At 35.6% G+C, this 21,965-nt stretch overlaps 2 protein-coding genes across 3 annotated transcripts; one reads left to right on the forward strand and one right to left on the reverse strand.

Moving 5' to 3' along the window:
- The first annotated feature begins 735 nt into the window (after positions 1 to 735).
- LOC132610826 (sulfate transporter 3.1-like) lies at positions 736 to 9,255 on the forward strand. Its single transcript, XM_060325232.1, has 12 exons — positions 736 to 1,274; positions 1,866 to 2,073; positions 3,069 to 3,240; positions 3,803 to 3,868; positions 4,260 to 4,373; positions 5,241 to 5,357; positions 5,910 to 6,036; positions 6,742 to 7,028; positions 7,721 to 7,911; positions 8,008 to 8,090; positions 8,616 to 8,692; positions 8,806 to 9,255. The coding sequence occupies exons 1-12, from the start codon at positions 926 to 928 to the stop codon at positions 8,986 to 8,988; spliced, it is 1,974 nt and encodes a 657-aa protein (XP_060181215.1). The 5' UTR covers positions 736 to 925; the 3' UTR covers positions 8,989 to 9,255.
- A 4,827-nt stretch (positions 9,256 to 14,082) lies between these two features.
- Positions 14,083 to 21,965, reverse strand: LOC132610825 (protein NETWORKED 1D-like). 2 transcript variants are annotated; one of them, XM_060325230.1, is made up of 5 exons: positions 21,789 to 21,965; positions 21,204 to 21,370; positions 20,858 to 21,105; positions 15,950 to 20,340; positions 14,083 to 15,331 (listed from the first exon to the last, which is right to left on the reverse strand). In XM_060325230.1, the coding sequence occupies exons 3-5, from the start codon at positions 20,958 to 20,960 to the stop codon at positions 14,255 to 14,257; spliced, it is 5,571 nt and encodes a 1,856-aa protein (XP_060181213.1). In that variant the 5' UTR covers positions 20,961 to 21,105; positions 21,204 to 21,370; positions 21,789 to 21,965; the 3' UTR covers positions 14,083 to 14,254. The 2 variants fall into 2 exon arrangements, with proteins under 2 accessions (XP_060181213.1, XP_060181214.1); XM_060325231.1 differs by having other exon boundaries at positions 21,746 to 21,965.

Below are 21,965 nucleotides of genomic sequence, written 5' to 3' on the forward strand. Positions count from 1 at the left end.
TTAATGTTCTATAAAATAAAACACTTAAACCTAAAGATAACAAGTTTTCAAACAAACAAAACTTACTTCAGGGCACTTTATAACCCCTAAAACGACGATCTAAACGTTTACGTATACTTGATGTATTGAGCCGACATTATTGTCCGCAAAAAAAGATATCAAGTTCTATATAAAATATTGATATTTCAGAGTTTTGAAACATCACTAATCTTTGGTCAAGGTATGAAAAAAACATGAATTTGAGAACTTTAAAATTGTACAAAAAAATATAACCCCTATTGCGCACTAATTTAGTGCGCAAAGATTACTTTGGTAACTTTTTTTTTATTGCGTTATTTTGGTTCCTACAACCACTTTTTGGGTCATTTAATTTGCGAACTCGGCAATACTGTCTAGCTTGTTAAGTTTACTGTGAAGCCTGCGTCATCATGAAAAATATTGTGAAGTGTAAATTTAATCTATTGACCTAAGCTTGTTAAACTTACGTGATCAAATCATTGATCTCACTTAGGATTAACAATGCCTTCTTAAAATTTAAAAATTTTGAAATTTTGACTTCAACTACCTAATCTGTTGACCCGCATAAAGTTTTTTTGGCACAGAAGTGGAATCGTGCGTTACCAGCACTCTGCTTCCTCGTGCTGAAATAAAAAAACAGCTGTTAAAACTGCGTCTTTGTGGCAGTTAATGCTGAAATAGAAGTATCAATATCAATCAAGAATTAGACAATTTGGTCCCTCATTGCCCTTGGTGCACCTGAAAAAATGTTCACATTTCATTGTTCATTTTCTCTATATAAAGCACCCTTCTAGTCCAAGCCAGTCCAATTAACCAATATACAACTATCTTCTTTAAAGCTTCACAACTCTAGAAATTGCAGTACAAAAGTATTGCTTACAAATATAGTAAAATTGAGTGTGTGGAAATGGGTAACGCTGACAATGATGAGTATCCATTATCAGTAAATGGGGAGAGAAGAAAAGCACACAGAGTTGAAATTCCACCACCACAATCATTTTTCAAGTCTCTAAAGAACACAGTAAAAGAAACATTGTTTCCTGATGATCCACTTAGGCAATTCAAGAACCAGCCACCTCTCAGGAAATTTATGCTTGGTCTTCAGTACTTTTTTCCAATTTTCGAATGGGGTCCTCGTTACACCTTTGGTTTCTTCAAATCTGACCTTATCGCTGGGATTACTATTGCTAGTCTTGCCATTCCTCAGGGAATTAGCTATGCAAAACTTGCCAATTTGCCACCTGTTCTTGGCCTATGTAAGTCATAATCTATGGTATAGTTCTCTTTTTAATATAACACTGTTGTTTGTGCTAACTTGTGAGCACCTTAATTAATTCATTGGGTATATACTTGCTGTCTTCCCACAATAATAAAGGTGTATCCGGAATTTAGATTTGATTGGATTATACATTTGTAAATATTGTTCGGACTCTTCAAAAATGTTGTCGCATGCACCCCATGTCAGTGAATTGCATTATACTTTTGAAAGATTCGACACGCACCTGTCAACATTTTTGAAAAGTCTGAACAACATAAATTCTCACCACCGAAACTAATGCACTTCTGCAATTACAGGTTCAGATTTTAATAATTACTCCCTTCATTCACTTTTACTTATCACAATAGACTTTGCACGCCCCTTAAAAAGCAGTAAATGAAGTGCATACTTGACCATAATACCCATATTAATGATGTATAGATTTAACGAATTTGAGAAATAATTTGAGGAATGAGTACTTAATGTTAATTGTAAAACAGAAAAAATAAAATTGTTTTTCTCTTGATATGATAAAGTGGAAGAAGGGAGTATTTAATTTATGATTTGTTGGTTATTTTGGCAACTGCAGATTCGAGTTTTGTTCCGCCACTAGTGTACGCAGTAATGGGAAGTTCAAGAGATTTAGCAGTTGGGACAGTTGCAGTAGCATCACTTCTCATTGCTTCAATGTTAGGCGATGAAGTTAATCCAACTGACAATCCAACACTTTATCTTCATCTTGCCTTAACCGCCACATTCTTTGCCGGAGTATTTGAAGCCGCCCTTGGCATTTTCAGGTAATTAATTACTCCCTCTATCCCAAAAACATTATCCTCCTTTTCTTTTTAGTCTGTCTCAAAAAAATTATCCCCTTTCTATATTTAGAAACAATTTAATTTTATGAGATGACACACAAATATTTAAGGCTTGTTTTGGACCACACATTTCAAAAGACTTCCTTTATTTCTTAAATTTTGTGTCAAGTCAAAAGAGGATAATCTTTTTGGGACGGAAAGAGTACTTGTTTCTAGTCTCCATTTATATGACACTTTTTTCTTTTTAATCAGTTTGTGATTTTTTTAAATATTTACTACTCCCTCCCTTCACTTTTACCTGTCACGTTTCGCTTCTTAAAAGTCAATTTGACTAATCTTCAGAACTAAATTAGATTAGATTAATATAATATTTTAAAATTAAAATTTAGATATTAAAAAAATATACGAAAATTACTATAAGTTGCAATTCTTCTCATATTAATATGATGAAAAAATACATTTTAAAATGTTAGTCAAAATCTATGTAATTTGACTTTTAAGAAGCGAAACTTGAAATGTAAAAGTGAACAGAGGGAGTTATAATAATTTAACTTTAATCTTCCCCTTTTACTTCTAACTAAATCATTTATAGCCACATAAATTTTTATGGCTTATCTCAGACTACAAATTTCAAAAAAAAAAAAAATGGTTTTATCTTAAATTCCACATTCACGTAAATTGAGAAGAAGGGAGTAGATAGACAGTGACCTTTCTTCTTTTTTACTACTTCCATTGTACGTAGTTTTGTTTTGTTTCCATTTTAACCATCAACTATGTATTAATCACTGGAATTAAGTTAAATGTACTGTTTTTTTACACTATTTTTTGATAGCAGGTTAATTATCATTTTGATCATATTAAGTATTAATACTTGTTAAGAAATTGACCTGATTGTGCAAAAATATTATTTACATTGTCAATTCATATAACATAAACTTCAATTGATGGTAACGTTAGTTGGGTTAATAATTTTGCAGGCTGGGATTTATAGTGGATTTTCTATCTCATGCAACCATAGTGGGATTCATGGGAGGAGCAGCCACAGTTGTGATACTACAGCAGCTAAAGGGGATACTTGGTCTTAACCATTTTACTCAGTCCACTGATATCGTTCACGTCTTGCGTTCCGTTTTTACCCAAACGCATGAGGTACATAAATATAGATTGATTGTATAAAAAAAATTGTCATTGTAGTATAACATGTTATAGTACCTCCTTTTCCCCCATACTTTTCTATGATGGCATATTCTTTTTCTTTATCTGGTTCATCCCTGGTTCATCTGAACTTAGTACTTTTGGCGCGTAGATAATTTCGTTAAAAATCTACCATAATTATTATAACTAGTAAATATGAACACATAACTTTTAATATACATAATACTAAAAAGCTTAAAAGTTGAATCCATAAAAATTAAATCATAAATCTGCTTCCGCTATTGTATGGTCTTGTCTATGAATAGAGTATCACACTTGAAATGTCAAGTGGTAGGGGAGGTGCCTCAGTTCTTATTTCCATTTTAGGTTTGAAATTAAGGAGAGCGTAACACTTGTTTCATATGCAACAATTAATCTTTCTCAAGCCTCATTCAGTAATTAAAGACTACTATACCGTACGTACAATTTTAGGTGAACATAAAAGTCATGAGGATTAGTTTTTCTTTTACTGTATTTATGACTTTGCTTATGATTACTGACAAAATAATTATTGCAGTGGCGATGGCAAAGTGCGGTGTTGGGTTTCTGTTTCATTTTCTACCTGCTCGCGGCTAGATTCTTCGTAAGTTACCACTTACTTTGACCTTTTGAAACATGAATATATAGTACCTTGAAAACAATTTGTTAATGATTTAAGTTATATACACTATAGTATCACGTTTCTTTATAATTAAATATTAATATGAAGAAATTTTGTATGTAATTATTTAATAAATAACTCGTGTAAATATTATCTACACCGACAGTGCATATAACTTAAACTCTTTATTATATAGTTTAACTCTTATGCATATTCGACGGTGTAAAAATTCTTTACAAAATTATATTATTTATAAAATAAATAGTTAAGTTATATATATTGACAGTTTAAAAAAAATTATGCTATCACTGCAATTTTAGTGGAAACTGTTAATGTTGGTTACTACTATATTAATGGAAATGCATGCATGCAGAGCAAAAAAAGACCAAAGTTTTTCTGGGTATCAGCAATGGCTCCATTGATTTCCGTCATACTGGGAACTATTCTTGTTTATTTCACTCACGCTGAAAAACACGGTGTTCAAGTGGTAAGTCTTTTAATTTATTTTGTTTTCTTAATTTCTAGAAGGTCTATAATATGAGTTACAATCACCGTTTTTTTGGCTCGGCCAATTAATACCTAGACTTTATAAAAAACAAACGATGCAAAAACGTTCTAGACTTGGCTAAAAATTTCAATTTGACTGGTGAACTACTATGACTAGTATACTTTTACAACATAAATACTTTGGGGGAGGGGGGGTGGGGTTGCTGATGTGATATTTCTGCTATTTGGATTATTGAGTTTGGAGTGTTAAATTTGCATTGTGATTCTTGTGGTTTTAGTATTGCACACGTTCACTCGAAATGATCGACCTACCAATTGCCATGATTGACTGATATTAAATGTTTAAAGAACACTGGCCCAGCAAATTTTCTGTTCATTGAATCATGGCGATTATCTTTACACAATTTCAAACAGACATTTCAAAGTGATGGTATTCTTTTTCCTCAAGTTACTTATTTCACAATTAAAAAATCAAATCAGACAACGAAATTGAGATGGAATGAAGTTTATTGAATTATTGCAGTTGATGATTCTTTTGGTGAAATATATTATGGTAATTTTACAGTGAGGTAAGTGAGTTAAAAAAAGGAAGAAAAAAAAAGACACCTTCTCTTGATTTATAGTTGCAATTTAATGGTTATATATTAATTTATTTTATGTAGCTTAGATATTGTTTGAATCTTATTACAAGTTTGATCTCCCATCAAAGGTCCACTTCCTTTTTTTATTTTTTTTACCTTTTCTTCTTCTGCTACTTGTAAAATTAAAAAAAGCGCAAGTGATAATTTGTGAGTGCATTATGTGAGTGATATTTGGATATGGTTTATGTGAATGAAACTATGATCAGGTAGGGAAGCTGAAGAAAGGATTGAATCCAGTGTCAATAACGGATTTTTCATTTGGAGCACCTTATCTCTCAATCGCTATCAAAACAGGCATTGTCACTGGTGTCGTGTCTCTTGCTGTAAGCTTTCCACTTTTGTCCTCATTCTCCCCCTACTTGCATTATTTGTCAAAATTATCTTTGACAGTGATTAAAATTTGACTAGTGAGGCTTGCTTTTAGTGGTAAACACCTTTGCCACTAATCAACAATGTTGCTTGAATTTTTCAAAAATATTATCGTACGTATGTCGGATTTTAAAAATATACACGATTATCAGAGGATATTCAAAACGCATCCATTGACAATATTCAAAAGTCCGAGCAACATATCTAATCAACGTACAGACTGGTGGTTTGTGTCATGTAAAGAGTAATGAACATTGCTCACCCTTCGAAACGGATGGAAAGAATATTAAAAATAGTCAATTCATACCATATAGAGTCATGTCACGAACTTACAGATTCGAGGACTTTTCAACGATAGTTACCAATTAAGATTTTGTATACTACTGTATACTTATTGTAAGAATTAATTAACATTGTTTAAAAATGAAGATTTTCTTATACTCATCATGATATCATGAGGGTAAAAAAGACGATAAATTAAAGTTTGATGGGGACTAATGACACAGGAAGGAATAGCAGTGGGTCGAAGCTTTGCAATGTACAAGAACTATAATATAGATGGAAACAAAGAGATGATCGCTTTTGGTATGATGAACATCGTTGGCTCCTGCACTTCCTGCTACCTCACTACTGGTAACTTTTTTCCTAACTCTCTCTTTTTATTCCCTGAAAGCTGCTTTTACCCGAAAGCACATGATTTTATGGACCATCATGTCCAAAACACACACATAAAAGTAGCAAATAAATGCAGAAAGTGACGAGAAAAGACCTATCATAATAAGAAAAGGGTTAATCTGATATCACTAAACTTACTCCCTATATATAATTCTAACGTCACAAAAATTATATTCTATAACAGTAATATTAACAGGCTTACTATTTGGAACACTAAAGTCACAAAATTAATTTTGTCACACTAAGGCCACTAAACTAACAATTTGTAATGGCTAAAGTCACAAAATGGGTTATTTAACAGTAAAGCCACTAAACTATATTTTAGTTGCCTAGAAAATACAAATCAACGAAAAGTTAAATTATCGGCGCCGGACGATGACACGCATGTAATCGCCACATCATTATTTTGTCACTGTGTATATGGCACGTCAGAAATTTTTAAGTAACAATTATTCACATTGTCATAACATATATTTTAAACATAAACAATTAACAAAACATTAGATTTGAAAAGCAACGATGACGAGAAGCGTGCTTTGGCAGCTCTACCATATTCGTACATATGATTTGCAGCAACTTGTTTTTTCTTTTTTGTTTCATTTAATATAATATCTAAGTAAAATATATGTGATCAAGTTGCTAATCAGAAAAGTGAAAGTGCAGGTCCATTTTCGCGATCAGCAGTGAACTTCAATGCAGGATGCAAAACAGCAGTATCAAACATAGTGATGGCACTGGCAGTAATGGTTACACTGTTAGTGCTAACACCATTATTCCACTACACTCCCTTAGTGGTGTTGTCAGCCATAATAGTTTCTGCAATGTTCGGGCTCATCGACTATAAGGCTGCAATTCATCTCTGGCACGTCGACAAATTTGATTTCTTGGTGTGCATGAGTGCATACTTTGGTGTCGTCTTTGCCAGTGTCGAAATTGGCTTAGTCATTGCAGTACGTATCCCTTTCTAACAATTATTTAAGTTTTCTACATTCACACCATACATATTTTTTATACACTATCGGATTAATTTAACATGTTGTAAAAGATCTCTTACCGTTTATTCTCGTGTTACAAATAAACATTAATTATATATAGGAGTTTAACTTCTATATACTAGTAGTGCAAAGAATTGTTGCACAAATAATATTGAATCAGAAAGGTCAATAATAAATGGAACTAGTTACTTGAACAACAAAACAGAGAACATAGTACAATAGGTAAAATCACATGATAATATAAATAGAAATTATAAGGTCAACATATATAAGTTAAATCATAGATATAGTTATCTGCAATTATCTCTTTTGAGTGACCTAGTTATGTATAAAAGCTGAAGTCTTCAAACAAATTCTCCTTGGCGTAAGATTGACTGTGAAATATATTACTAGCAGTTTAGTATAACTTGTGATAGTCGGTTAATTAGTTTTACCAGGTTCTAACTAATGGTTATCATAGAATTCACATATAATTACCTTACAAGTAACTTGATTTTATCAATATTTTTTACACTGTCAATGCATAAAACATGAACTCTATATATAGTTCTAACAAATACGCCGTACTCTTTAGATTGACTTATCTTTATTTCAAGTTAGGCAAAGATTTTACTCTTAATTGCTTTAAAATTTTAATGCACATGCAGGTTGCTTTGTCGTTGCTGAGGGTGTTGCTATTTATAGCAAGGCCAAGAACACTAGTACTTGGTAACATTCCTGATTCCAACATCTATAGAAATGTCGAGCATTACCCTAACACAGACATTGTTGAGGGCGTTCTCATACTTGACCTTGGTGCACCTATTTACTTTACCAATTCTAGCTACTTAAGAGAGAGGTAATTTTAGACTCTAAAATATCTATTAAACTACATTCTTCGTTATTCATGTAATGATGCAAGCGCTAATTGCGAAGTCTATTTCAACTTTTATAGGATCTATAGGTGGATTAACGACGAGGAAGACAAGCTAAAATCTTCAGGAGAGACATTGCAATATGTTATACTTGACATGGGAGGTAAATTACCTTCTCATTTATGTGTTTATGATCTTGAAGTTTGACCACCAAGAGTTGTGCAGGATAGGTAGGATTCCTCTGCTCTTAATTAGAGGTCTCAGATTTGAGCTTTTGGAATAGAAAAAATCTTGGCAAAGAGCGAATGTTGCCCATTTAATGGGTCTCATGCGGCAAGAATCTGGATAAATCATGCCCCAAAACTGATACCAAACACCGATGGAAAACCAAAAAAAAAAAAAAGATCTTGAAGTTTGAAAATTTCTTAATAATCCTAAGTAGGAAAAGAAACTATGACATGCTAAAATAATTTACGTTATATAAAGTGACAGTATATAGATAATTTATCTCTCGGTGTAGTTTATTGGCTGTAGTTGGTTTTCGTTCTATTTTTCCAAGTTACCATATGGGGCTTGATACGAAGAGTTATCTATTATTGTAGGTCATTGTATGAAAAGACGTTATACACTGATATGTGATATCGCACAAAAATTAAACTTAGTACTAATATTCTTTATATGACGACAGCTGTAGGCAACATTGATACTAGCGGAATTAGCATGCTAGAAGAAGTCAAGAAAAATCTTGATAGAAGAGATCTCAAGGTAAGCCTCTTTTGATAAATCAATCTTTTGCAAGTACTTATGAATTGCTAATTAATTCCAATATTTATGCAACAAAAGTATAATATAATGTGTGGTCTTTTGTTGGATTGCAGCTTGTATTGGCAAATCCAGGGGCAGAGGTAATGAAGAAGTTGAACAAGTCCAAATTCATAGAGACACTAGGACAAGAATGGATATTTCTAACTGTGGGGGAAGCTGTGGAATCATGCAACTACATGCTTCATTCCTGCAAACCAAAATCTGGCACAGATGGTTCATTTAGCAACAACGTTTGATACCTCTTTTCAACACCGCAGTTATTTAATATGTATATATATTTTATGTTACTGCGATGCGTCGAATTTATAACGAGGCTGTGTAACATATTGGCTTAATTGGAGCTTCGAGTTGTGGGCCAAATTCTAGACACACCTTCCGGATTAAGAGTCGGAAGGGTCTTTTTTCCCCATCATTTATGTACACGGTATTAAGCCTTATTAAAGGAAGTGTTTTACCTGTACGTTTATATATAGCTTCTCAAGATTGCCAGAAAATTTTACTTACCTACTAGGTCATCTGCAATTCTGCTTCTCCAACTATTTGAGATCATTTGTATCATTGTATAGTCTGATCCCTGCTATCCACTGTGTTCAAACCAGAACATATAAGCAGAAATCTAAATTAAATAAAGATAATTTTTTGAGTAAAAAAATTCACTGTGTATCCTTAAGGAATTTAATCCCCTCACAGTATTCGAGGTATTGAATTATTTCCTCCGAAAATGGAATGAAGTTTGCCTTGTTGGAGAAGCTGCACTTCAAATTCTGACAACCTTGGACACCAAGAACAAAATAAACCACAGGACTCTATTCCTTTCGACTAATAATGCAGAGAAGAGGGAAGAACAAAAATAAAAAGAAGAAAAGGTACGAGCCTAGTGCCTTAATGAAGAAAAGGTACGAACAAAAATAAAAAGAAAATATTTTCTTGGTCAAAAAAATAATCAATCAATCAAATAATCTGAGTTTATTGAAGTAGAGCCATCTCGTGAGGGCTTACTTTCTTTCCAATTCTTTAAGCTAGTGTAGAAGTGCTTTTCTGTTTATATCCAACAAATTCTTCTCTTTCCTCCAAGTACGTGGGACAAGATTGCTTCATTTCTCATTCACAACCCAAGTTAAAGATCATGGGTTCGAATCTCATTCACACCAAAAATCCGACAATCCCCCACATGAATGGGAAATGAGCATATACTTTTAAACATGCAAAAGATTAGATATTAGGAATTAATTGTCTCTGATAAATAGGTTATCCTTTGAACTTCTCGTAGTAAATAAGTATTAGATATACTAGGTCTATCGATAGATATGATATCCTTGAATCGTCGATCTTTGGTGTATACCTTGACAATATAAAACACATAATTAATTCTTGACCATCTTTAGTCTTCATTGTTATGTTCGTTTCAGTGATGAACACCGCTTGGTTTCCTGCGTGCATAGAGAATTGGTCTTACGATCATTCTCTTTGAAGTGGCTAACACTTCTCACTCATATAGGTGATCCTAAACGTGTAACCCATAGATACACTATTTGGTTTTTCATATCAACTTTAGGAACCATTAAAAAGCTACTCCTTCTGTCCCAATTTATATGGCACTTTTCGCTTAACGAGATTCAAACTACATGAACTTTAATCAACATTTTAAGATGTAATTTTTTCACCAAATTGATATGAGAAAAGCTTCAACTTATAGAACTTTTCATGTAGTTTTCAAATATATAAATTTTGATGTTAAAATATTGAGTTAGTCTAATCCAATTTAGCTTCAAAGTTTAGTCAAATTGACTCTCAAAAAGCGAAAAGTGCCACATAAATTGGGATGGAGGGAGTATAATGCTTTATCCTTGTTTGTGAACATTTTCTTGTTACGAGAATGAGTTGAGTTCTTATCACGACCCAACTAGAGGGCCATGACGGGCACCCGGAGTTAACACACTGATCACCTCTAAACATACGTCTCATAATCATTTTTGGGTGGGCCATAAAGATAGCTCATGGTTATCATAATATGCAAGGACATGTATCACAATATAACGGCACATCTCTATATAATCTTCAACAATTATGCTCATCGTCACTAGTCGACAGGGCTACTAAAATATTATACAACAATATGAACTGATAGGGTTATGAAACGTCTCACTGTACACACATGTCTACGAGCCTCTACATAGACCATCAGGACTAATATCAAATAGACGGAAGCTCTGACGTAAGTGGAGTGCTCCTGAAAATCTGCTGATAAAGCACCTACGGATCAGGTCCGCATACGTGTCTACCTGCGGGCATGAACGCAGAGTTCACAAGAAGGGACGTCGGTACAAATAGTGTACTGAGTATGTAAGGCATGAATAACAACATAATAAGAAATATATAACATAATAGGAGATAAGGATTACATGTACATCTGATTGCATCTTAAGGCGGATACTATGCATGCAACTTTAACCTTTTTAAATCAGCATGTACATAAAATCATGGAAGACATCTGAGACATGCCAGTGAATATGAGAAGCTAAATGAATCAGTATGGCTATATATATCAGGAAAACACATATATCTATAGAAATGCCACAACATAGGCCACATCGTCACCCCTTGTCAAATGTGTCTCATTTATACATATTTACGTCACACCACAACAAAGGCCACATCGTCACCCCCTGTCAAATGTGCCTTATATATAAACATCACAACAAAGGCCACAGCGTCAACCCCTGTCAATTGTGTCTTACATATACACATCACAACAAAGGCCACAGTGTCACCCCCACTCAACTGTGCCTTATATATGTACATGAAGAATGAGAATAAGTGCAATGCATAAGCAAAATGAAATAATAGAACTCGGTAATATCACAAAATATCTATATACATCTATTATACTCATAGCATGCATGAGAGTTCAAATAAAAGCTACTACTTTAGTGAAGTGACGTAAGGTCGGTAACCTCCGATTTATATTATGGAACAATCATCATTGCTATATCTTAGCTTGAAAGAACAATTATTATAAGGTGAGATCAACAACCATGAATAGAATAAAAAAACATGAAATAAGCTCAATAATCTCATAATAGCATTAAAATCATAAGCTTTGGAATTTCTATAACGGGATCATCATCATCATTTTTATCATCATAGAAAACTTCTATCTTTGGCATCATAAGAACTTTGAGAATCATGAACTTCTAGCTTTTTGGGAACAAGGATGTTATGGAAAACATGTATGGTTCATAACATAGGAATCATGCCTTTAGAAAGAAAGGGTTTAGCCTTACATACCCTTTTGGTCTCCTATTACTTAACGCTTATCGTTCCAAGCTCGTAAATCTACATTCAAGAGAATTCATAGCACTGTTAGGTTATGCTCGTCTTAAGCCCTCAAATTAATTCCTTTTAAAATCTGCTAAAATTCGGGCAGCATCTCCCCTGTTTATATCCCTAGCCCGAAATCACAATACCAACAAAACAACAATACTAATATCAAAAACATCATCATCAATACCAAAATATTCCATAAAACATCCCACACAATGTTTTTCAACATACAACAACAATATACACTTCCCTTCTTCCCAATTAAGGAGCATAATCTCATCAACACACCACAACATCAGATACCATCCATATACACGTAACTTCCCAAACACACGGCCACAACATGCTCAAAACAGTCCATAAATACAACAACTACAGCACAACACTTTATGACCTTTTCTCCATAACTATTTTCACTTTTAAGACTTGCTAAACCTTCAAATCAACTCAACATAAGAGATAGGATGAAGAACATACCTTATACTTGAAGAACTTTAGTCACACCAACTCTCTTCAAGAACAATCACCTTTCATGGACTAGTTTGGTGTAGTCTTGCTAAATTCTCGATTTAATAGGCTATAAATGTTTGGGGGATGTGTTGGGAGATTTCTAGAACTTATAGGAGTGTAAAATGCTGAAAAAATGGGTTGATGGGGGTTTTTATACCTCTTGAAATTCGGTGGAACTGACTTTCCCAAGTGGGACCTGCGGAAGCCATTTGGTAGTTTAGAGGGTTGTCTTAAAATGACCATAACTCGTTACTCCGATGTCATTTTGATGAGCAGTTTATTGCGTTGGAAACTAGACTCGACGAACTTCATTTTAGGATTTTGAAACACCTTAAAACTCCTAATATACCTGGAGATATACCCCTCCAAAGTTGACCCAAAATTCTATCCAAAATTCTGCCAACTTTTTTCCAAATTTTCGGCAAATTTATTTTCTTCGATTTGCTTGGTCTCGAAATCTTCCGGAACTCTCCATACATGATATTTATCATTAATCATACTTGATAATGGTCATGTCCTTTGATTTCAAGGTTGTCCTTCCCGGTTACGACTTACGAGATCGTAATTCATCCTGTGCTTCATTATTACGTACTTCCCATGGCTTGTACCTCCCAAAACTTCATGGGACGTCTCCGATACTCCATTAATACAATGAAGTACGTGGCATGCTCATGCTCTGAAAGTGCGAGGTGTAACAGTTCTTCGGCAATGTTGAACCGTCATTCATAAATTTTTTGTTCTCCTTAAACCTACATTTTGGATATCTAGTTTTCTAAGGTAGAGTTACGATCATGATGACTTGTCTTCGGCCATAGTCTCATCTCCTAGATGAATTTTCAAATGTCTCTCTAGTTAGGCCTCTTGTAAGTGGATCTGATACATTATTTCTTGACTTCACAAAGTTAATTGTGATAATTCCATTAGAGAATAGTTGTTAAATGGTATTATGCCTTTGTCGTATATAACGAGATTTGCCGTTATACAAGCGTTCCCAGCCCTTTCTGTTGTTGCTTGACTATTGCAAAGGTGCCAACAGTTTGGGCCAATGTGGATTTGGAGATACGACTCAAACTATCGCCAATTATGTAGTAAAGCTTGCTACATTGGGTTTTACGAAGCCACAAATGTAATACTCTAGATTACAATTAACAAATAAAAAAGAGTTAAAAACTACTTTTATGCACCAACTGTATAAAAACATATTTACACTCCAAGTTACCTAAGACATAACTATAGGTAAAAGTTCATAATAATCGGAAAGATCAGGCAATCATATATTACTCTGGTATTTTCTTCGCTCTTGTGGTTCATCCTAAACATCTGTTTTCTTTTACGAGAGATTTTGCTTTCTAAATATACTAGGCATGAGAAAAATATACATATGACCAATCAGGATTGATCCAAATCCCGGTCTATAAGTAACTGAGGTTGAAGTAATATGTACAGGAACAACCCAATTATTTGAGACAAGCTCAGAGCAAACAAGAAAACAATCATCACTAAAAAGGCCACATCTTTTAGCGGGACGCGAATATACAGCAAATTCTCTCCCAGAGGTTAAGGTTCTGAGTATATTCATACTGAAACTACAGAAGTATATGGACACAAGTGAAAAATGAACTATAAACTAGTCAGCTAGCATATGTAAACTGCACGTCATTTAAAACTTCAATCTCCCTGAGTGGGAGGCTGGATGCATGCACAAAATGGTGCTTTCTTTCGCCTGTTGTTCTTTCTAACCCCGCCATAAAGATAATCTCGCAGTAGAACCCTTCTTTTTGTCTCGGAGGCCCTACTATTTCCTTTGCTTTCATCCTTGAGTTTCAGTAAAACAAACTGCAACTTCTGAACTTCTAATTGCAACCGTCCAATTTTCTCGGATATTCTCCGTGCCTGTTCTGAAATTTTCTTCCTACTAACATTTTCAATCTCTTCCGACTCCAACGCAGACTTCATATCAGCAGAACCAAAGCTGTCTTCCATGTTCTTCATCAACTTACCAGTAAGATCAAATAACTTGTGAATAGCAGTCTCAGCTTCATTTAGCTGTCCTTTGAGAGTTTCTGATTCAGCTACAGCTTTACCTCTTTTTCCCTTCTCAGTAATCTCAAGTTCCCTCTTCAAGTCTAGTACTGTGATCTGAAGATTACTTAGTTTCTGCACATCGGAATCAAGTCTTTCTAAAACCTTCCTCTTGTTTCCCTCTTGAATGGACTCAGTTGATCTCTTTGAGATGTTCAATTTGCCCTCACCCAAATCCTTCTCACCTAGCACATCTGAGGCAGGAAATTGATGCTTTTTCTTCACTGATATAGCACGTTTATGGAAATCAATATCATTTTCAGCATTTGGAGTATCATCCCATAGGTCAAAAACTTGATTATTAGATTCAGCCTGTTCTCTCATGCCATTTCTGTAGGATGAACACTCGGATACATGGTCCAGCATGATGTCCTTGGTCAAAATTCCATTTTCTGCCTCAAGGATTTCAGATCTAAGTGCTGAGTTTCTTCTATGCAGGCTGCTCTCTGACTTTAACTCCTCAATCTGTTGCATTGCAGCCTGTAGTTTGCTATGCATGTTCACATTTTCCTGCACCACAAGCTGTTCCATTTCAACCAATGCCTTCTCAACAGCTCGAACCCTTATTTCCAATCCATGCAGATCAGAAAATGCATCGGTTGCCACAGCATTTTCATTGTCTTTCGAACGAGTGTTGTCAACTGGATGAGCTACTACAATGTCCTGCAAATAAGCCAAGATGATAATCTTTATCTCACATATAAAAGGAAAAAAAAAAAAGGAAACCTTATTTTCTACATATTGCTAAGGTCTAAATTCTTCAAAATAACCTTTAGAATGCAGTGCTAACGCTGCATTAATCTAATTTCCGAAAATTTCATATTGCAGAAGCATCCTGCACGGGTCCACTTTTGTACACAAATGTTTACAATGTTTCAGGTATTTTTATCCTACACTACAAGATTTAACAATGTTTCAGGTATTTTTACCGGACACTACAAGCATGAAATGAACAAACCTAAGAGTGCTCAACCTAGACAGGATGCACATTTAAGAGGAAAATGCAAGATGGCAAAGCTGCCGGGCAGGGTGGTGACTAGAGTAACTTTGCAACTTACCACACACGGATGGAGAGGATAAAAGATGATACAACTGTTGAAATAATTTCCACTCAATACAATTGAAAATGCATCTTTCCTCAATTGAGAAACATCTTGTGGCATATAATTTTATAACATATATACAGACACGCATACATATAATATATCAGCAGACAAATAGACAATTAGCATTAACTGACAAGAGAAGTCAAGCAGGGGACATATGTGTAAGAGCAGTTACCTTTGTTTCCTCATTATCAGGCTTTTTGGGTTTCCCGTGTAAATAGGAGTTCTTCTCTAAGGATGATATGCATTCACTCAAAGAGAGGATTGCAGGTCCATATGCAGCTAACTGAGTGTTAAGGTCTTCATTTGCAGTACCCAAAGTGCTCACATTTTCTTTCAGATGTTTAATGTCCTTATCCTTTGAAGTGATTTGGACATCGAAGCTTTGACATGCTTCTGAAAGCTCATGAATCTTCTGCTCGTAAAGGATTTGGTAGAACATTGAGACCTGCAACTCCCCTAAAAGCACATCCGTCTCTAACTTCCATGTCTCAATCTCATTCAACTGGTTCTGGATCTCAGTATGCAAAGCTTCCTCGTGCATTTTCAGCTTTTCAAGCTCTCCACACGATTGCTGAAGTCCTTCCTGCAATAACTGACTGACCTCGAAAAGGTGTGTATTTTCTGAACGCAGTTGGTTACTGTCAGCACACAACTTTAGGATCTTCTTTTCTTGGTCCTCCATAATTATTTTACTCCCAATAAGTTCTCTGCTCAAGTTCTTCAAAATTTGATGCAACACAGATTTCTCAGTTTCAGTAAGATAAAGCTTCTGCTCCATTCCCTGAAGCTCAGTGTCCTTCTCAGACAATAGATTTTTGCCAACATTTACTTGAAGATTGAGCTGATCTGACAAACTTTTAACAGTCTTCAACTCATCTTCTGCCAGCTGCAATGCTTTTGCCAGGTTACAATTTTCAATTTCTAGCAATTCTCCTCTGTGATCTTTCTCCCTTATTTTCAGTTTCAGTTCTTCACTGCCCTCTATGAGTGCAGCAGCTTCACTCTTCAAAATTTCATGCAACACACCTTTCTCAGTTTTAGTAAGATAAAGCTTCTGTTTCATTCCCTGAAGCTCAGTGTCCTTCTCAGACAACAGATTTTTGCCAACATTTACTTGAAGATTGAGCTGATCTGTCAAACTTTTAACAGTCTTCAACTCATCTTCTGCCAGCTGCAATGCTTTTGCCAGGTTACAATTTTCAATTTCTAGCAGTTCTCCTCTGTGATCTTTCTCACTTATTTTCAGTTTCAGTTCTTCACTGCCCTCTATGAGTGCAGCAGCTTCACTCTTCAAAATTTGATGCAAAACAGCTTTCTCAGTTTCAGTAAGATAAAGCTTCTGCTCCATCCCCTGAAGCTCAGTGTCCTTATCAGACAACAGATTTTTGCCAACATTTACTTCAAGATTGAGCTGATCCACCATACTTTTAACAATCTTCAACTCATCTTCTGCCAACTGCAATGCTTTTGCCAGGTTACAATTTTCGGTTTCTAGCATTTCCCCCCTGTGATCTTTCTCCTTTATTATCAATTTCAGTTCTTCATTAACCTCTTTGAGTGCAGCCGCTTCACTCTGCAACGCCAATAATTGCTCCGATTTGAAGTTTGACTCTTGGCTAATAATTGTTTTTTCAGCATCAAGAGCCTGGACCTCTAGTTTCAATTGCTCCAGCAATGTGACAAGAACATTCATCTGAATAGCCCTTCGATGACTTTCTTCCTCAGTTCTGTAGAAGGATTCTTTAGAAACTTCAACTCTATGAAAAATATTGTCAAGATGTACTTGATCTTTCCTGTCCTGACATGCATGGTTTGGAACAATATCAAGAGCCTTCAGCAACTTGAATATCCCATTTCTCAGAGTACTAACTTGATCAAACAAGGATGTCATTTCAATTTTTTGTTCAACATTCTTCTGCTTTAAATCAGAAATCAAAGTTTTAGATAATGCAGATGCTTCAAAAAGCTTCTGATACCCACTCAGCAAATAAGAGCCCTTTCCTTCAAGATCAAGGGAAGATGTCTTTAAGGTGAAGTTGAGAATGTCAGACTCCATAGCTTTTTCTAGAAGCTTATCAAATTCTTGCTTTCTTAATTGACGCTCTTCCTGCAAAAGATGCATCTCTGATTCCATGCCAGCCAACCGTACCTCACTCGTGTGGACAAATCTGTCATGTTCACAATTTTTTGCATCCAAAGAAACCCTCAGTTCTTCTAATGCATGAAGTGTCAATTCCTTCTCTTTCCCCAAGGTTGAATGCCTTTGTTCCAATCCTGTATACCTTCCCTCAAGATCATGCAGTGCAATTTGAGCAGCTTGCAACTGAGAAAATAGACTTGCCTTTTCATGGGCAAGATCTGCTTTCTCTTTGACTAGTACTTCACATGATTCCTCTAAGCTCTTTGATTTTACCTTTAAGCTTTGGAGTTCAGCATGAGCATCTGAAAGGGAATTCTCCAGAACAGTATTCTTAGCTGAGACTTCTTCCAGATTCTCAATGGTTACCTGTAGCTCACTAGTTAAAGTAGCTTTGTCATTGAGAAGTGCAGATTTCTCCTCCAGAAGAGATTGAAAGGAGTCTTCTAGTGCCTTTAAACTGCCTCTCACAGCTTCTAGTTCAGCATTCAAATCTGACAGTGAATTTTCCAGAATGGAGTTTTTCTCAAGAAGCTCTTCGAACACTTGTAGCTTCTCCAGAAGAGCTACTTTTTCACTTCTTTCCCTCTCACAAGTTTCTCCGAGAGTTGACTTTTCATCCTGCAGCTCCTTCACAGATGATTCAAAACATTCTGGGTCAAGGCCCACTGCCTTCACCTGTGTCACAATAGATAATAGTTTCTTGTTATTATCGTTGAGTTCTTCCTTAAGGCAGTAGATTTCTTGCTGAAGAGCATTTCTTTGGTCCATTCGAAGCTCAACCTCTACCTCGAGTTTCCCCTTCGCTTCACTTAAGCTAGATATCTCATTTTGCATATCCCTCATGGATATAGCTGATGATACATTTATCTCATTGAGGTTCTTGTTCTCCTCTTTAACCTTCTGGACTTCACCCTGCAATGTTTGATTATGAGTTTCTAAATCCTTTAACACCTGTAACCGGTTCTGAAGCTCTGAAGCCAGAGACCTCATTTCTTCCTGAGCTTTGGCATGCAGATGCTGCAGAGTTTGGAAAGCAGTTTCAGCTTCAACAAAACGCAAACGTTCTTCTTGTACACAAGTCCACAAAGTTCCCAGTTCCTTCTGCTTTTCTGTAAGCTCTTGACTTTGGGCACCCATCTTCAGTGTCAGAGATTCCAGCTCAGAGTGAAGAGATTTATTGGATCTTTCTAACAAAAGGCAGCGCTCTTCTGCACCTTCTAACTTGGCAACTCCATCATTGATCTCTGCATTCAACCTTTGAGCCTCCTCTTTGGCACAAGAAAGCTTATGCTCTAGAGTGGAGATGGTTTCCAAGCATTGCTGGAGCTGCAGAGCTGCAGCTTCTTTTTCTCCAGTCAATTTTAGGATGTCTTGTTTGAGACATTCAATCTCATTTTCTGCTTTTTCAGCTCTCTCAGTTAATTTTTTGGCATCTTCTTCAGCACACTGCAATTTGTTCTCCAGCTTTGCTATCATCTCAAGAGATTCCATGTACTGCTTAAGAGCTTCATTTTTTTCAGCTGCTACATTTGCAAGATCTTGTCTTAAAGATTGGGCTTCAAGCTCAGCCTTGCTAGCTCGTTCACCAACTGCAACAGTGTTCTCTTGAGCACGGGACACGGCATTCTCCAACTCAGAAATCCTGTCTAAGGACTTCTGATACTGCTGAAGACTAGCTTCCTTTTCAGCTCCCAATGCAGAAAGTGCATCCCTTAGTGTCTGGACTTCAGCTTCAGCTTTGCTTGCTCGTTCACCAAATCCTCGGGAATCTTCTCTGGCACGAGATTCTTCTGACTCCAGTTGAGATAATTTTTCCAACGTCTGTTGGTACTGAATAAGGCCTGCTTCTTTCTCAGCTTCCACTTGGGCAATTGCTTTCTTTAACTTCAGAATCTCCTCAGATTCAACCATGCGCTCTGACTCTGGAAGAGCCCGGGTTTGGATACCGTTGCTCTCATTGATCTGCACTCCCTTCTCCTCTGCCTCACTAAAATTCAGACCCTTCCTAACCCTTCCGTCAGCAACCCTTCCAGATCCAAACAAATTATTGCGCTGCTTGAATACATTTCTTTTCATCACCGAATGTGAGTCATCTGTGAATGCTGCATTGCTCTTGGGATCATCTTTCTGCAGCTCTTCAGGGTCGAAAAGACCCTGCATTGGAGTTAGCTCTGGTGTTTGAGGATCAGAACCAGCAGGTGAATCGTCTCCAAGTCCTAAATCTGTCATGGTCCGGTGGGCGTGCCGGATTACCCCGGTTGCATGATCATATCTTTCAGCCAATGCACGGTATGCTCTATAGAATTCTTCTACAAATCTCATTAACTCCGGACGTTTCTTATAGTACATCTCTGCTCTCCTTGCAAAAGAATCAGCATCTTCATTTATGAGTTTGATCATTCCTTTAACCTTGACATCCATATCTAGCAAAGTGAACAACAAATTGTATTAATGAGAAAGAAATTACTTGAGGAAAAAGAGAACCACATATTCATGGTTGCTGAATCATTTCAAGAAATGTAATATAAACTGAACTGCACTAAGTCATTGAGGTTTAAGGCCATCACGAGAATGTTAAGAATTGAAGAACAACTCCACTTTGTGAATAACAGATGTCACTGTTTATGCCATTCTTTTTTTATCAGTAACACGATGTCACCATTTCTGTAATCTGATGGGGATCATGCGAACCAAGAGATCTCCTCAATCATTTCCACAACAATTTAGACAATCACTAATTCATTCAGTACATTGGCAGGAAATCAATGCTTCACGCTAAGTAATGTCTTGTTAAAAGGAAACAAAGGTCGAGCTAGAATAATTAATTCCTCCATTAATGAGCACCTAGATTTCACCTAAGATAACTCTACATAAACAAACAATGAAAGACTTGTGCAGATTTAAAATTCCAAAGTAACCAAAGAAAGAAAACAGCAGTACCTGTGAGATTCTCCTGAAGCCATCTTGAGTTTTTGGGGCTGATGTGACTATCCCACCACCAAGAATACATACGTCGAGAATCTTGATGCGACAAAGCTGCCATCTTTCCAGTTTATATGCAGATTACTCCTCAATTTTTTTTCAAACTTTAAGCAAATGTGAGCCAGGAAAAACAAATATACTACAACTTTGAGACACCCTAATTCAATGCTCAGTTCTGGAATTTATAAGTCTTGTTCTATTAGTCCCTGTAGATATAACAGCAAGAAAAAAGAAGATTAAGGAACAAAACCACACAGCTTAAAAAGAATCATACTGTTAAACCCCTGATTAAAAAGAAACTTACCTAATCACGGAAATCCAATTCCAAGTTACATATTACAAATTATGCAGATTGCTCCTCAATTTTTTTTTCAAACTTTAAGCAAATGTGAGCCAAGAAAAATATATGGCCTTTGAGACACCCAATTCAACATTCAGTGATGGGTTGTATATATCTTGATATATTAGTCCCTGTATATAACAGCAAGGAGATGAATATTAAGTAATTAAACCACACAGTTCAATATGAAAATTTAGTGCAGTCGAGGCTAAATAAATCCAAGTCCCAGAAATATTAACAGAAAGAGCTATAATCTAATTAAAAGGGTCTTTTAGCATAAAAATTAGCAAACTTTGCAGATCAATGAATCAAATAAAGGGAAAAAAAACTAGTTAGAACCAAAAAGTAGTTCCTTAATCAAGAAGCAAACGTAAAAAAAAAAATTCAGTATAAATTAAAAATCACAACTTGATCAAGAAACAACTAGAAAGCCATGAAGGGGTTGTTGACTGAAAGTCAACAAAAACTCAAACTAAATAGATTTTAGAAGAAAAAAAAAAACCAACATGATCATGGAGAAAATCCATGGTTTTGAGAGTAAGAAATTACCACGAAAATGAAAAAAGAAAATTGGGATTAACAAGTCCTTTATTAGTTTAGGTTTTTGTGAATCAACCCATGTTTGCAGTTTAGATCTCTCTGGAATTCTTTTGGCTTAGCTGTGGTACCAACTACTGTTGTATGAGAGCTTAAAGGTGTCCAATAGGGAAGAACTCAAAACCAAAG

This window comes from Lycium barbarum, chromosome 9 (assembly GCF_019175385.1).
Source record: "Lycium barbarum isolate Lr01 chromosome 9, ASM1917538v2, whole genome shotgun sequence".
NCBI lineage: Eukaryota > Viridiplantae > Streptophyta > Magnoliopsida > Solanales > Solanaceae > Lycium > Lycium barbarum.

Excerpts from the sequence above, each read along its gene's own strand:
- LOC132610826 (XM_060325232.1), top strand. The coding sequence starts at position 926 with ATGGGTAACGCTGACAATGATGAGTATCCATTATCAGTAAATGGGGAG. Across the intron at positions 3,241-3,802 it reads TTTTTACCCAAACGCATGAG|TGGCGATGGCAAAGTGCGGT; the intron begins GTACATAAATAT and ends TAATTATTGCAG. Across the intron at positions 6,037-6,741 it reads TTCCTGCTACCTCACTACTG|GTCCATTTTCGCGATCAGCA; the intron begins GTAACTTTTTTC and ends GTGAAAGTGCAG.
- LOC132610825 (XM_060325230.1), bottom strand. The coding sequence starts at position 20,960 with ATGGCAGCTTTGTCGCATCAAGATTCTCGACGTATGTATTCTTGGTGG. Across the intron at positions 20,341-20,857 it reads GCTTCAGGAGAATCTCACAG|ATATGGATGTCAAGGTTAAA; the intron begins GTACTGCTGTTT and ends TCACTTTGCTAG. Across the intron at positions 15,332-15,949 it reads CTGATAATGAGGAAACAAAG|GACATTGTAGTAGCTCATCC; the intron begins GTAACTGCTCTT and ends GCTTATTTGCAG.